We start from the raw sequence: 13,162 nt of genomic DNA on the forward strand, positions 1-13,162 counted from the left end.
GTGGAGGCCCTTTTCCTTATCCCTCTGGGCTGTCTTGGGGTATCTCATCCTGACCAATGGTTTTCACTTTTGGCTACTGGAGCCGCTTTGCCTAAAGCTAGAGATGCCTTGGAGTTTACTTCTCCAAGGTAGCTCTTAGCCGATGACTGACTCCTATAAGAATATGACAGTCCAGCTTCCTTGCCTGGAGGTAGAACAAACTCGGAGGCCTAATTTACATTCGGTATTAGACTGAGGCCAGAACTTTTGAAGTTGAACCTTTGCTTGGATTTTTCCCCATCCTAACTTCCTTCCCCTACTCCCTCACTGTCTTTCCTGGGATCCCTTCCTTAATAAATCACTTGCACCAAAATCTCATCGCAGGGTCTGCTTCCAACCACAGAAAGTTGGTATTTTGAAGAATTTTAGGACCGGCTCCAGTGATGGACTTACCCACAAGCTGCCAGGTGTTATACTTTTTTCCTCTTTATGCCAGCAGAGAACATTAAGTTCATGATCATTGCTTCAAAACAAAGCATGCCTAAATGGTGACTGCATTCTTTTCTGTAGGATATCTAGACGTATGTGCTGAAAGAATGGTGACTAATCAAGGCAGAGCCATGAATCTCTAGGAGTCCAGCAGCCACACCCCTCCACTCTGATTTATTTAGGTGTTCCATTTGTATGCCTATGGATCTAGGCATAGGCATAGGATTTTGTTTGTCAAAAATCCCAGAAGACTGTGAGTCAAGTCTTGACCTCTGAGGTTGAAAGGGCAACCAGAAACCCTTCTCGCTTTTGGAGCACTCCTGCTCCCTGGCCCTGTGCAGCTCAGCTACAGGCAGCAGGCTCTGCTAATTGTCTCCTTGCAGATGAAGTGAGCAAGGCCAACTCAGGCTCCAGGGCCCACTGAGGCCCTGAGATGAACAGTTTTACCTTCAGGAAATGTACATTGGATGTGAGTAAATTTTGGTTTCTGTGCTTGATAGGGCAGAGGTCTCTGTGCCTAATAGTTGAGTTTTGACCAGTGTCTTGGCATCATAAATTTTCTACCTGACTTTTGTTAGAAGAATCAAAGTTTAGACTTGTCCAAAGAGAGGAGTCACTCTCAATTTGGGGTCTTATCTGCAAAGGGAGGATAATTATGCCTTTTCTTGTGAAGGTAGAGGGTTGAACTAGGTAATCTTTTGAAGCCCCTTTCTATTCTAGGAACCAACTCCTGCCTCCTTTGCAAATCAAAAATTGCACTGCATATGTGGAGAGAGACAAGCAGTGCTGCCTAGAGATTGATGCTGGGAGCTCCGGTTGCCTAGCAACTCTACTCTCCTTCCCCAGGAGCCTGAATCTAACTTCTCAGAAGTTGCTGGGAACTGCATTCTCTGACAATTCCCTACACAGCCAGCACTTACACTCACACTACATGTGTGGTGTCTGAAGCCCGTGTGTTCCTTCTGTGAACATAAGGCCAGCCTCAGGTATCACTAAAAGAATGCAGAGTAGCAGGTGGGCAAGTACCTCCACTGCTACTCAAATCCCAGGTGTGTCCAGCAGTAGCAACATGTGGCCTCTCCATAGGATGGTAAGGACATAGGAGATGGTCTCCTCTTACCTTTAGCTTGGAAGGTTTCCCAGGAAAGCCCATATCTTGGTCTACACTGCGTGAATTTGCGTATCTTGTTTTAGTGTTAAAAAGTGAATCCACCTCACCAATTAACAAATCCTGAGTGGGACCACCTTGTTTGCCACATGTTCTGAAACATCAGCTTGGCAATTTGATTTTTCTTCAAGTAGCTGATTGTGAATATCACTGCAGTAGAAGAACCCAGGGATGCAGAGAGGATAGAGGGGCAAATCTGGTGAAGAAAGAAATATCTCAGTGCCCTCACCGGGTATCTGAGTAAGTTGCTGATATGTGCTGCTGGGTGTTGTGTGCTCCCAGGAATGTGGTTTTATGGTGGGTGTGTGTGTATGTGTGTGTGTGTATATGCACACACACATATGCAGGTGGGCACATGGACCACTTAGAAATGCACAGCAGAGTTCGTTGGCCCTGACTATTCATAGCCTCTCATGTCCACTTTTGCCTCCATGGACACCTGGCATGTGGGCAGAGAGACACGTATTAGTCCACCCTGCAGAGCTGGCCCTGGACCCAGAGCTATGAACATACTTAGCCTCCAGAGCCAGTGCAAACACGCCAGCTGCCTCAGGGGCAGCTGCAGATGTCCCAGAATGCCTCAGAGTGCAGTTGCCGTACAAATCTGTGGTTGCCTGGAAGGGAAGATAATGCGTAATGAGTGAATAAATCACACTATTTTGAACCCCCGCACAGTGTGGAGCAGGGGATTATCTACTCCATTTATTTATTTATTTATTGAGACAGACTCACTCTGTTGCCCAGGCTGGAGTGCAGTGGCGTGATTTCTGCTCACGGCAACCTCTGCCTCTCAGGTTCAAGTGATTCTCCTGCCTCAGTCTTCCAAATAGCTGGGATTACAGGCACGTGCCACCACGCCTGGCTAATTTTTGTATTTTCAGTAGAGATGGGGTTTCGCCATGTTGGCCAAGCTGGTCTCGAACTCCTGACCTCAGGTGATCCACCTGCGTTGGCCTTCCAAAGTACTGGGATTACAGGCATGAGCCACTGCGCCCAGCCTACTCCTTTTATTTAAACTATGCTTTGTTCCCAAGAAGATTAAGAGGAAACTAAGGATAAGCTTAGCATCCATATGCGTCTCTTTTGCCCTAGGTTTTATCTGAGCTTCCTAGTAGCCCATGTAAAAGGGGACACATAGTCAGTTATAGTTACAGTGTCCACAAGATAAATGAGTTGTTCAAAGAAGCATATCTGTGGCTATTCCAGAGACTAGAGAGAGATTTATTTCCTGAAACCTAAAAGGAAACACTATGAAGTGGGAAGTGATGTCAATACTCCCACCCTAGTTTTGTTGCATCAGGACTGGCCCTTGGAAAGGCCAAAGGCCATGTCATTAGCATTTCTTTTTCCTTCATGGGGGAAAGAGGAGCATTCCCGAAGAGGAAGAATCAGCATGCTCAGCTAAAGTCTACCTAGAAGGGCAGGCTGTTAAAAAATGTTTCTCTACATCTAAAATTCACGGAGAGATTCTGAGACGTGTTGAGTCAAGACAACCCAATATGTGGGTATCACCTCCACAACTCTTATTTAGAGGGGACACTGGTGAATAGATTTTTAAAGGACTTTCACAAAGTGAAAAACCTCATTTTCAATGTTTGTGAGAGCCAGGGTGTTCATTAAAATCATGTATAAACGACAGGAATTCTTCCTCTGTCTGTAGGATCCTCAAGAGAGCCTATTATTTTGAGGAAGAAATTACCAGGGAGGTTTAAGGGCATCTATTGAGCAAAATTATAGTACTCAGAGGAAACACAAGGCCTTTAGCCAGCCCAAGTAGAAAAAGTCATAAATACGGGTTGAGGACGAAGTTACACCACCGAGAGGCCTTTGGGGTAGGCAGTGGAGCTTCCAGGCATGAGAGTGAAGTGTCACCTCACCTGTCCCTGTCTGCCCTCCTCCCTTAATGTCCATACAGCTTATAGGACAAGAGGGGTCAAAGTCCCCTTCTGTTTTGGAGGAGCTGGCACATTCTTCATCCTCCCCAAGACCAACGGGGAATGCAGGAGGGCTCGTGGGAAGGACAGGATTTTAAGGTCTGCATCCCTTCCAGGTAAAGGGCTTCTCCTGGCTCACACAGGGGCATGACCATCTTGCCAAGTTGGGATCCCAAGTGGGAGTATGGGATTGAAACACTGGATGGTACTAATGATTTTGTCCTGAGCTCCTGTCTTCCTCTCTCAAGAAGCCTCAGTGGAGATGGGTGCAGCCAGTCAGGATATAACTCATGCATGACTACTGAACCACCTACTAAATCCTGGTTTGGAGGTGTGAGAAAAGGCTGATCTGTGAGCAAAGTCTCCAGAGAGGAAAAGATCCAAAAAGGCTTATCATGCTTTACACATGATGTATATCTCAGGGGCTTGAAAAATCCACCATTATATCTAGTTGCCAAGAAAGGAAGATTTTTTTTTTCTTTGCTCAGAAAAGAGCGACAATCTAAATCTATGATTATTAGTCTTTTTTTTTTTTTTTTCTAAAAATCATAGTTCCATTTTAAAATATGATGAAAATCACAAGTCTTTCCCTGAGCAAATAACAGATGCATGTGCAATTTTAGGGGGTTTATGGATCCAGAAAAGTCCATCCATGAATGTTGTTTTTAAAATTACTATAAATACACAGATGGGTTCTTGTTTCAGACAGGGTTACAGTGTGATGCTTTGGTTCTTACAATGAGTTAGTTATTCTTGTAAGTGATGGAATGGGGCAACTGATTGGTAAACCAGACTTCATCATTACTTGTAAGCCAAAAACAATAAACAAGAAAATCTATGGAAAATGATCTGGAAAGGAGTCCTCACTGATCATGCTCCTAGCTTGCAGATGGGAGGTCTGTGCCTTATTAGAAAGCAGGGCTGGGCATAGAGAAAAGGGGTCTTCCCTGCAGAGCCTTAGTTCAGGCTCTGAGGGAGGGGACAGGAGGGGAGCACGTCAGTGTCCCAGCATCCTACCGTAACACAGAGGTGCAGTGGCCCTAAGGAAACAAGGACAGAAGGGGACGCGCTCACCACACCGGCCTCAGGGTTCCTTTTCCTCCCGTTGCTGAAGGTGGAAGCCAGGGTGGAAGAGCAGCTCTCGTCGTACAGGGCGGTCCTGCCGTCGTTGATGGCTGAGTTGATGGAGATGGTCCACATGCTGGAGGCGTAGCCGTCGCAGTTGCAGTCATCATAGCTGCCGCCGTCCCCGGAGGCCCACACGTAGATGCTGCCCTTGCCGCCGCGGCCCTGGGGGGAGCAGGGGAGATGCTGCTGCTACCCTACAGCCTGGGCTGCGAGGGGGCAGGGGAGGTCTCCAGCCCAGGGATTGGGCTTCTTCAGCAGCTGAACCTAAAGACTGGGTGCACTTTTTAAACTGGGTTGGACACCATATCTTTCTGGCAGGGCATTGTGGGAAACTTTTTTTTCCAGGAAGAACTCAATCTAAAAAGTCAACTGAATTTACAATTTAAGCTGGGGATAATGAGGTAAGAAAAGTCGGAAGAACTGCCTTAAAATTTACAAATAAACTGCTTTTTAAAAAAGCTATAAAGGTGATACATGCTCATGATGAAAAGTTTAACTGTATGGAAAGGAAAATAAAAAAAAAACTCTCTGAGGTAATTATTATCTCATTCTTACATCTCCTTATATGTATCAGACATTTTTCAGTGAAATGCAAGTATATGGACACACATTTTTTCTTAGCTACATAAGCTATACAAAACATTTTTTTTCTTTTTTTCTTTTTCTGAGATGGAGTCTCGCTCTTTCGCCCAGGCGGGACTGCAATGGCACTATCTCAGTTCACTGCAAGCTCCGCCTCCTGGGTTCACACCATTCTCCTGCCTCAACCTCCCCAGTAGCTGGGACTACAGGCGCCTGCCATCACGCCTGGCCAATTTTTTGTATTTTTAGTAGACATGAGGTTTCACCGTGTTAGCCAGGATGGGTCTCGATCTCCTGACCTCGTGATCTACCAGCCTTGGCCTCCCAAAGTGTGGGATTACAGGTGTGAACCACCGCACCTGGCCCACAAAACATTTATAGAAGATATATACCTTTCATTTTAAATAGCTATATATCAATATATAAATTTAAATATATATAGACATTATAAATATAAAGCATACATTTACTCCAAAATATACAAAATTCTTACATATGTGTGTGTGTGTGCATATGTACATACGTTTTCTTTTTTATTCAATTGGATACTAGAATCCTTTTAAACACATAATATACGACATTTTACTTGTGCAAGGGAACTCCAAATATAGGAGGAAAGTCTAATATGATCAAGTAAAACACACAGTGAATAAAACCTTAAACACACAGTAGAATGCACAATAGCTATTGCCACATGCTGATTAGTTTAAATGGCAAGCTTTGCATAAATCCCTACAGTTAGCATGGCTCTTCTCCTCAAACCATGTTCTTAGAGGTTCTTAAAAATCCTTTTCTTTTCCTTGTCTTCTGAGTATCTCCTCTCTACCTAAACAACCCAGGATTGGGCCATTTGCTTCTTGCTTCCCACTTTCTTACCCCAAGGCAATGGGGCTTGGGGCTGCTTAGTTTTCACCTGTGGGCTGGGAGGGTGGATAGGAGTGCAGCCATACAGTGTGGGAGGCAAGGGGCAGGTGCAACCTCCAGCCACTCCACAGCCTGGCCCAGGGTGGCTTGGTTACCCTCTAGAGGGAGAAGACAGAAGAGACTGTCAGGGGAAGTCTCTCCCTGTGTGGTCACCAGGTGTCCATGGTCCTTATGCTTGAAACTGACACAGAATCAGTGGTTTAAGGGTGGAGAAGCCAGAAGGAAGAGAGATGATTGGATTACCTCCAAGCGCTCTCTGCCCCCTGACAATCAGACGTGACATTTTCAATTGCTTCTAACAGGACTGAGAATTAATTAGCCTGTGATCGATTGAATCGACAAACGAACAAATATTTATTCAACCACTAGCTGGGAACTATTCTCAGCATCTTGGTAAATCTATGCTGGAAAACTCCAACCAAAACAAGGAACTGCTCTCAGAAACCAGGACTGCGAGGGACATAGATCATCCCTACAGTTGATGTGGAAGATCACACTCTCAAACAGACTCAGATTTGGGCTCAGTATCAAGAAATAGCAAAAGTGCGGCTGGGCGCGATAGCTCACGCCTGTAATCCCAGCACTTTGGGAGGCTGAAGCAGGTGAATCACCTGAGGTCGGGAGTTTGAGATCAGCCTGGCCAACATGGTGAAACCATGTCTCTACTAAAAATACAAAAATTAACTGGGCATGGTGATGCACATCTGTAATCCCAGCTACTCGGGAGGTGCAGTGAGCCAGGATTGCACCACTGCACTCCAGCCTGGGCAACAGAGTGAGACCCCCATCTCAACAAAAAAAAGCAAAGTGCAACTGATGTGAGTCATAATAAATGAGTGAGTGAGGTTAACCATCTGTAGAACTTTCTCCTGAATCAGTCCACATGTAGATGTAACATCTCACATCTCACGGCTAGTGAGATGAAGCAACCTTTGCTAAAATGAAGGAAACTGATGCTAAACATTCTCTTCTTGGTGTGGGGAGTATGGTAGATTGATTGTGACCCTAATTATTTGTGATTCCCTGTATTTATGCCCTGCGCACTATGCCTTTGCAGCCCCATCCATCAAGAGGAGGGGTCTGTTTCCTACCCCTAGAATCCAAGCTGGCTTTATGTCTTGCTTTGGCCAATAGAATGTGGTGGAAAGTGATTCTGTGTCAGTTCCAAGCTTCAGTCCCAAGAACTCCTGTGTTCTCTGATCTCTCCCAGAACTCCGTTGCACCATGAAGATAAGCCTAGGTTAGCCTCCTGATTGATAAGAGACAAGTATTCCAGTAAAATTCACTGCCCCTGCTGCCAGCTACCAGACACAGCAGGGAGGCCATCCTCGATCAGCCAGTCTCTACCTCTCTCTCCTGATGTTAGCCCATCCTGGTCCAGATCAGCAGAACAACCCAGCTGACCTGTAGACCGAAGAGCAAAATTAAATGATTATTATTTTAAGCTACTGAGTTTTGGGGCAGTTTGTTATGCAGCCAGCTCACTGATACACAGAGTGCAACTGTCAGCCTATTTCTGAACAGTAAACAGCAAACGTTAATTTTGTTTTAAACCATCAGATTTGCTCACAAGAATACTTCGTTTTCTAGGAATACTAAACTTTGTTTTCTTAAGCTAGATTGGACACATGAAGCAACAATAATTGTGTCCTTGCTTCTAGTGATTGGGTTTTAGCACCAAAGAGTCCCTGGCTTCTGGGAAAGATGGGCCAGTGAGGAAAAAAACCTCTAGTTCTGGGGGTAGAAATGAGTGGGGAAGGGACCTCCATAAGAGGACCGAGAGCTGGTGATGGGATGGGGCTGTTGCTGGCATGCCACCCTACTTTGGTTTGAACTTATATGTCCCCCCCAAATTCATATATTAGAACCTAAGACCCAACGTGATAGTCTTAAGAGGTAGGATCTTTAGGAGGTAATTAAGTCATGAGAGTTCGGTCCTCATGAATGGGATTACTGCCCTTATAAAAGGGCTCCAGGGAAATAGCCAGGCCCCTTTTGGCCCTTCCACCGTGGGAAGACCCAGCGTTCGTCCCCTCTACCAGACACAGCAACAAGGCACCATCTTGGAAGCAGAGAGTGAGCCTTCGCAAGACACTGAACCTGCCAGTGCCTAGATCTTGGGCTTCTGCTTAAGGCTTGATCCATTTCTGCCTCTCAGCTTCACCTGAACAGGAGCTAGGCAGAAATCGAGACAGAATAACTATGGCTCACATCTAAACCATAACCCGTTAGAGGAAGAAGTGCAGAAAACGAAGGGTGACTATCACAGCAAGCATTTCTTTAGCACTTACTGCATGCCAGGGACTTTGTTAAGTACTTTATATATTATCCTATTCAGTCCCCACAGCCACCCTACAGGCAGCACCATTTACACTGGCCACACAAAGGATAAAACACTTAGGAAGAAATTCAATAAATCTAAGAAAAAAAAAAGCTAAGGAAGTGCTAAATAAGGCTTTGAAACTCTCTGAACTCTATGGAAGGAGGGACGAAGACGAAGATTTGATCCCATGGAAAGATACTGGCCATGTTCTTGAATAGAAAGACAGGATTACAGAGATGTCAATTTTCCCTATGTTAATATATAAATGTGCCAGGCACGGTGGCTCACACCTGTAATACCAGCACTTTGGGAGGCTGAGGTGGGTGGATCACCTGAGGTCGGGAGTTCAAGACCAGCCTGACCAACATGGAGAAATCTCGTCTCTATTAAAAATACAAAATTAGCTGAGCGTGGTGGCGCATGCCTGTAATCCCAGCTACTTGGGAGGCTGAATCAGAATTGCTTGAACCCAGGAAGCAGAGGTTACGGTGAGCCGAGATTGCGCCATTGCACTGCAGCCTGGGCAACAAGAGTAAAACTCAGTCTCAAAAAAAAAAAAAAAAAAAAAAATATATATATATATATATATAACTTTATCCCAATAAATATACAATGTATCAATTGAGATTCAGCCAGGCAAATATTGCCACACTTGGCAGGTCAACAGAGGGAATTTTATCCAGGGAATAGGTGTTAAAGGAAAGCCTAAAACCCAAAAGGGACATGGGAAGTCACCCATGGATTAGAGGGTGACCCGGGAGCTGGAGGACAAAGGGAGGCCATTACCCAAGAGCCAGCACTGTGGGCGGGGCTGTCTGCTGGGGGGCAGAGTCTCAGCGCTAATCCTGCAGCTCATGCTCAGTGAGTGGAATGGCCGTCAGCTGCCTGAGGCAAGTAGGCCAGCCTGGAGGCTCATGCCTGTAATCCCAGTGCTCTGGGAAGTGGAGGCTTGAGGCAGGAGGAGCGCTTGAGGCCAAGAGTTTGAGACCAGCCTGGGCAAAGTAGCGAGAGCCCCATTCACCCCACACTGTACAAAATAAAAAATTAGTTTGGCATGGCGGGGCACGCCTGTAGTTCTAGCTACTCAGGAGCCCAGGAGTTTGAGGAGCTGGAGTCTGCACTGAGCTATAATCACACCACTGCACTCCAGCCTGGATGACAGGAAAAAAAAAAAAAAAAAAAAAAGCAAGTGCATTTAGGTGAAATTAAATGAATGGTGCAACTCCACTTTGAATTCTGCCAGTCTTTTGAGTTTAGTGAGATTATAGTGTTTCTCAAAAGTTTTTGCCAAATGGAAACTTTTAACCTAGGCACTATGGAGTGTACTTAACCACCCTGGTTCTCAAGCAGCGTGGACTTTTGCTTCAGAGTGGAGTGATGGAGACAATTTTGGTGGTCACAACCATGTGTGTTTTACTAACATCTAATGGATAAAGGCCAGGGACACTACTAAACTTATACACAAAGGACAACCTCCTCACCACCGACAAAACAGTATTTTGCCCAGAATGTCCACATGCTCAGGCTGAGAAATCCTGCTGACCCAATGGTAAAGGGCAGTGAGTTGGAACTTGCTGGGCATGGCCTTAAGTAGCCTCTCACAAGCCCGAAACTTCTGAAACGTTCAAGCAAATTTTTAATTTTGCTGATAATATAAAAATAATGTTACAAATTGCTTACCGTCAGCTAAGGTGACATTCCAGCTAGAGACTGGTGCAGTGGCTTGCTGTGTCCCCAGTGCATCGCCTATGTTCGAGGAGGTGGAAATCCCACTTTGAGAAACTTGTGGCTAAAGTGAGTCAGTCCTTCCACCCTAACCAATGGGTAGGGACCCGGGTTAATGACCAGAATAGGCCCTGGTCCAGAGTTGGTATGGGTTTAGGGTGCAGACCCCTGGTGAGGCAAGCCTGGGAGAGCTTATCTTTTTGTAAACAACTATAGTAATTGTTATTTTCCAGTCACCTTGATTTCTTAATACAACATTAACATACCTTGGAAAAAGTTATTGTATTTTTTACTATGAAAATAATATTTATTGTAGAATAATTGGAATATAGAAGATGAAGGAAATAAAAATCCTTTATAATCTTACATGAATAGATAATCATTGGTGATATTTTGTGGATTCCTGTCAATTTTACATATAAATGCAAAGTACAAGAACGGGCTTGAAAGTGAAACTGGGATAATAAAAATAGAAGGACTTTCTTGGCCTGCTTAAAATGCATTTCTCACAATTTATATAATTAACATTTTTATGTGATTAAATACTCTTCTACACCATAATTTTTTGTTAGTTTTATGAAATAGCCATTCTGCAATTTATTTACACCTCTTCTTGAATGTACATAGAAGGTTGTCTCTAGTTTTTAAAAAAGTACTTTATGTTTAAAATGAACATAATCTTATATATGTCTTTGTATGTTTATTTTCTTAGGCAGTGTTTCTAAAAGAGGAAATTTTGGGAGAAAAAAATGAATGATGATTCTTGGTTCATCTGCCGTATTATTGCTCTTGATAAAGTTTGTTAACAGTTTATATGTTTACCTGCAGTGCATGAGAACTCTACATTCAGCTCATATGGGCCATAATTTAGAATTGTCATTTCTTAAAAATACTTTTGCCAGTTTGGTGGGTAAAAATAGTACCTCATTGTTTTGAGTTATATATTTTTTTCACGAAAGTTGAATTTATCTTTTTGTGTTTTTCCTGCTCATTTGTATTCTTGCTTATTATTTAGCAAGGCCCCAAGTCCCAAAAGATAATATCCTTTGCCTATTGTTTTTCTTTCATAGAATTTTTTTTTTTTTTTCTTTGAGACAGAGTGTAGCTCTCTCCCAGGCTGGAGTGCAATGGTGTGATCTCGACTCATTGCAGCCTTTGCCTCCCGGCTTCAAGATATTCTCCTGCCTCAGCCTCCCGAGTAGCTGGGATTGCAGGCATGTAGCACTGTGCCCAGCCAATTTTTATTTTTATTTTTATTTTTAGTAGAGATGATGGAGTTTCACCATGTTGGCCAGGCTGGTCCTGAACTCCTGACAAGTGATCTGCCCACCTTGGCCTCCCAAAGTGCTGGGATTACAGGCATGAGACACCTCGCCTGGCCTCATAGTATTCTTTTTACTGGTTTGTAAGAGCTCTTCCTGTATTAAGAAACTGAGCTAGATTTTTATTATCTACATGCATATATATTTACTCAGTTTTTCCTTTTCCTTTTATGTGTTGGATTTAGACTTGCAGATATTTTTCCATTATATTACTTTAATCTATTATTAAAATATGAATTTTAAAATAAACACATTTTAAATTGCACATGAAACAACGTATTGATTTATGAATATTGCCTTTCTGCACTCGTAGTTCATGAAAAATTTTATTCAAACTATTCATGAACATCTTTGGCAAATTTTTTTCAAACTATTCACAAACATCTTTGATATTGGCACGCTTGTCCTCACTAGGTCAACTGGTTACCTCTGGAGCTACCTAACTGTTTTGGTTAGGTACAGTTTGGTTAGGCACATTGTGGTAGTCATTGCTGCTGCTTGCTAAATATTGCAAAGTGTCCATGGTCTGAGCCCATGACCATGCCTCTTTGTGGTTGGGTGAGGTCTTATAAACCATTTTAATCAATTGGTTGTGAGTGGGAGTGATGGTAGACAGTATCCTTTCTAGTTTGGAACTTTTACTCGTCAGTTCCAGACTCTGCAGAGGACCCTGTGGGTTCTGTGGTAGTTCAGTGGGAGTAGAGTATCAGGTTCTCTGGAAGAGCCAAGCTAAGGACCGTGCAGTCGCCCTGGCCTCTGATTTAAATCCTCACCTCGATTCAGTGTTTGATGGCACCTGTGGTCATCTTTAATTGTTGTCTGGTTTTCGTGTAACCACCTTGGAGGTCAGAATCCTGTGTTACTCTGTTTCACTGCTCAAAGGATCCAGCCATTGTAGTGATGAATCTTTCTGATTTCAGAGGTGTTGCTGAGTTTACTTTCACGTCAACTTCTAACCCCGGGTGAATTTCTCACTGGGCCCAGGTGGTCCAACAGGTAGCACCAAAGTGGGGGTGACCAACTGTCTTGGCTTGCCCAGGATTGAGGGGTTTCCTGAGATGTGGGACTTTTCAATGTGAAAAACAGGGAAGTCCCTGGCAAAACGAGACGGCTGGTCACAAGGACTACCCGAAACCCACCAGACTTTTCTCGTAGTTCTCTTTATCCCAGAAATGAAAGGAGGGACGGTAACGGCACCAGCTGTTTCCAAGGCTGAGCTGCAGATTCCACGCTGCAGCGGTTCTGCTCAGTTGCGACCTTCATCTGGCTGCAGAGCATAAATCTGGGCTCGCGGAGTATTTGTGAGAGCTCCTTGGCAGGAGGCATTCATCGTCTGCCAGAGGCCCTGGCACTCCCTGCAACGGTGTATGACCCACGGCTCTGATTAAATTTCAGCAGGCGGCACTGTGGCCTCCCCTCACCCATGCCTGATTAATCACTATCTCCCCAGGCAACTCTCTCTGTTCCCTGCTTTCCTGGATGGTGGTTTTCTTGTAAGGGGTCCCCGTCCATACATTCCAGCTGGAAGAAGACCTGCGATCTGTACTTTGCCCTTTGCAGCCCCTTAGGGAGTAAACAATCAATGGGC

The 13,162-nt window shown here is 44.3% G+C and overlaps 1 protein-coding gene across 1 annotated transcript in view; it reads right to left on the minus strand.

Annotated features, from left to right (window-relative positions):
- The window catches only part of PCSK2 (proprotein convertase subtilisin/kexin type 2), a 253,105-nt gene that overhangs the window by 22,803 nt on the left and 217,140 nt on the right, over positions 1-13,162 (minus strand). The window contains exons 9-10 of the mRNA XM_005568299.5: positions 4,645-4,860; positions 2,150-2,250 (exon numbers count right to left, since the gene is read on the minus strand). Of these exons, the coding sequence (XP_005568356.1) occupies positions 2,150-2,250; positions 4,645-4,860 (317 nt within the window). The remainder of the gene's footprint in view (positions 1-2,149; positions 2,251-4,644; positions 4,861-13,162) is intronic.

Source organism: Macaca fascicularis, chromosome 10, assembly GCF_037993035.2.
Source record: "Macaca fascicularis isolate 582-1 chromosome 10, T2T-MFA8v1.1".
Lineage (NCBI taxonomy): Eukaryota > Metazoa > Chordata > Mammalia > Primates > Cercopithecidae > Macaca > Macaca fascicularis.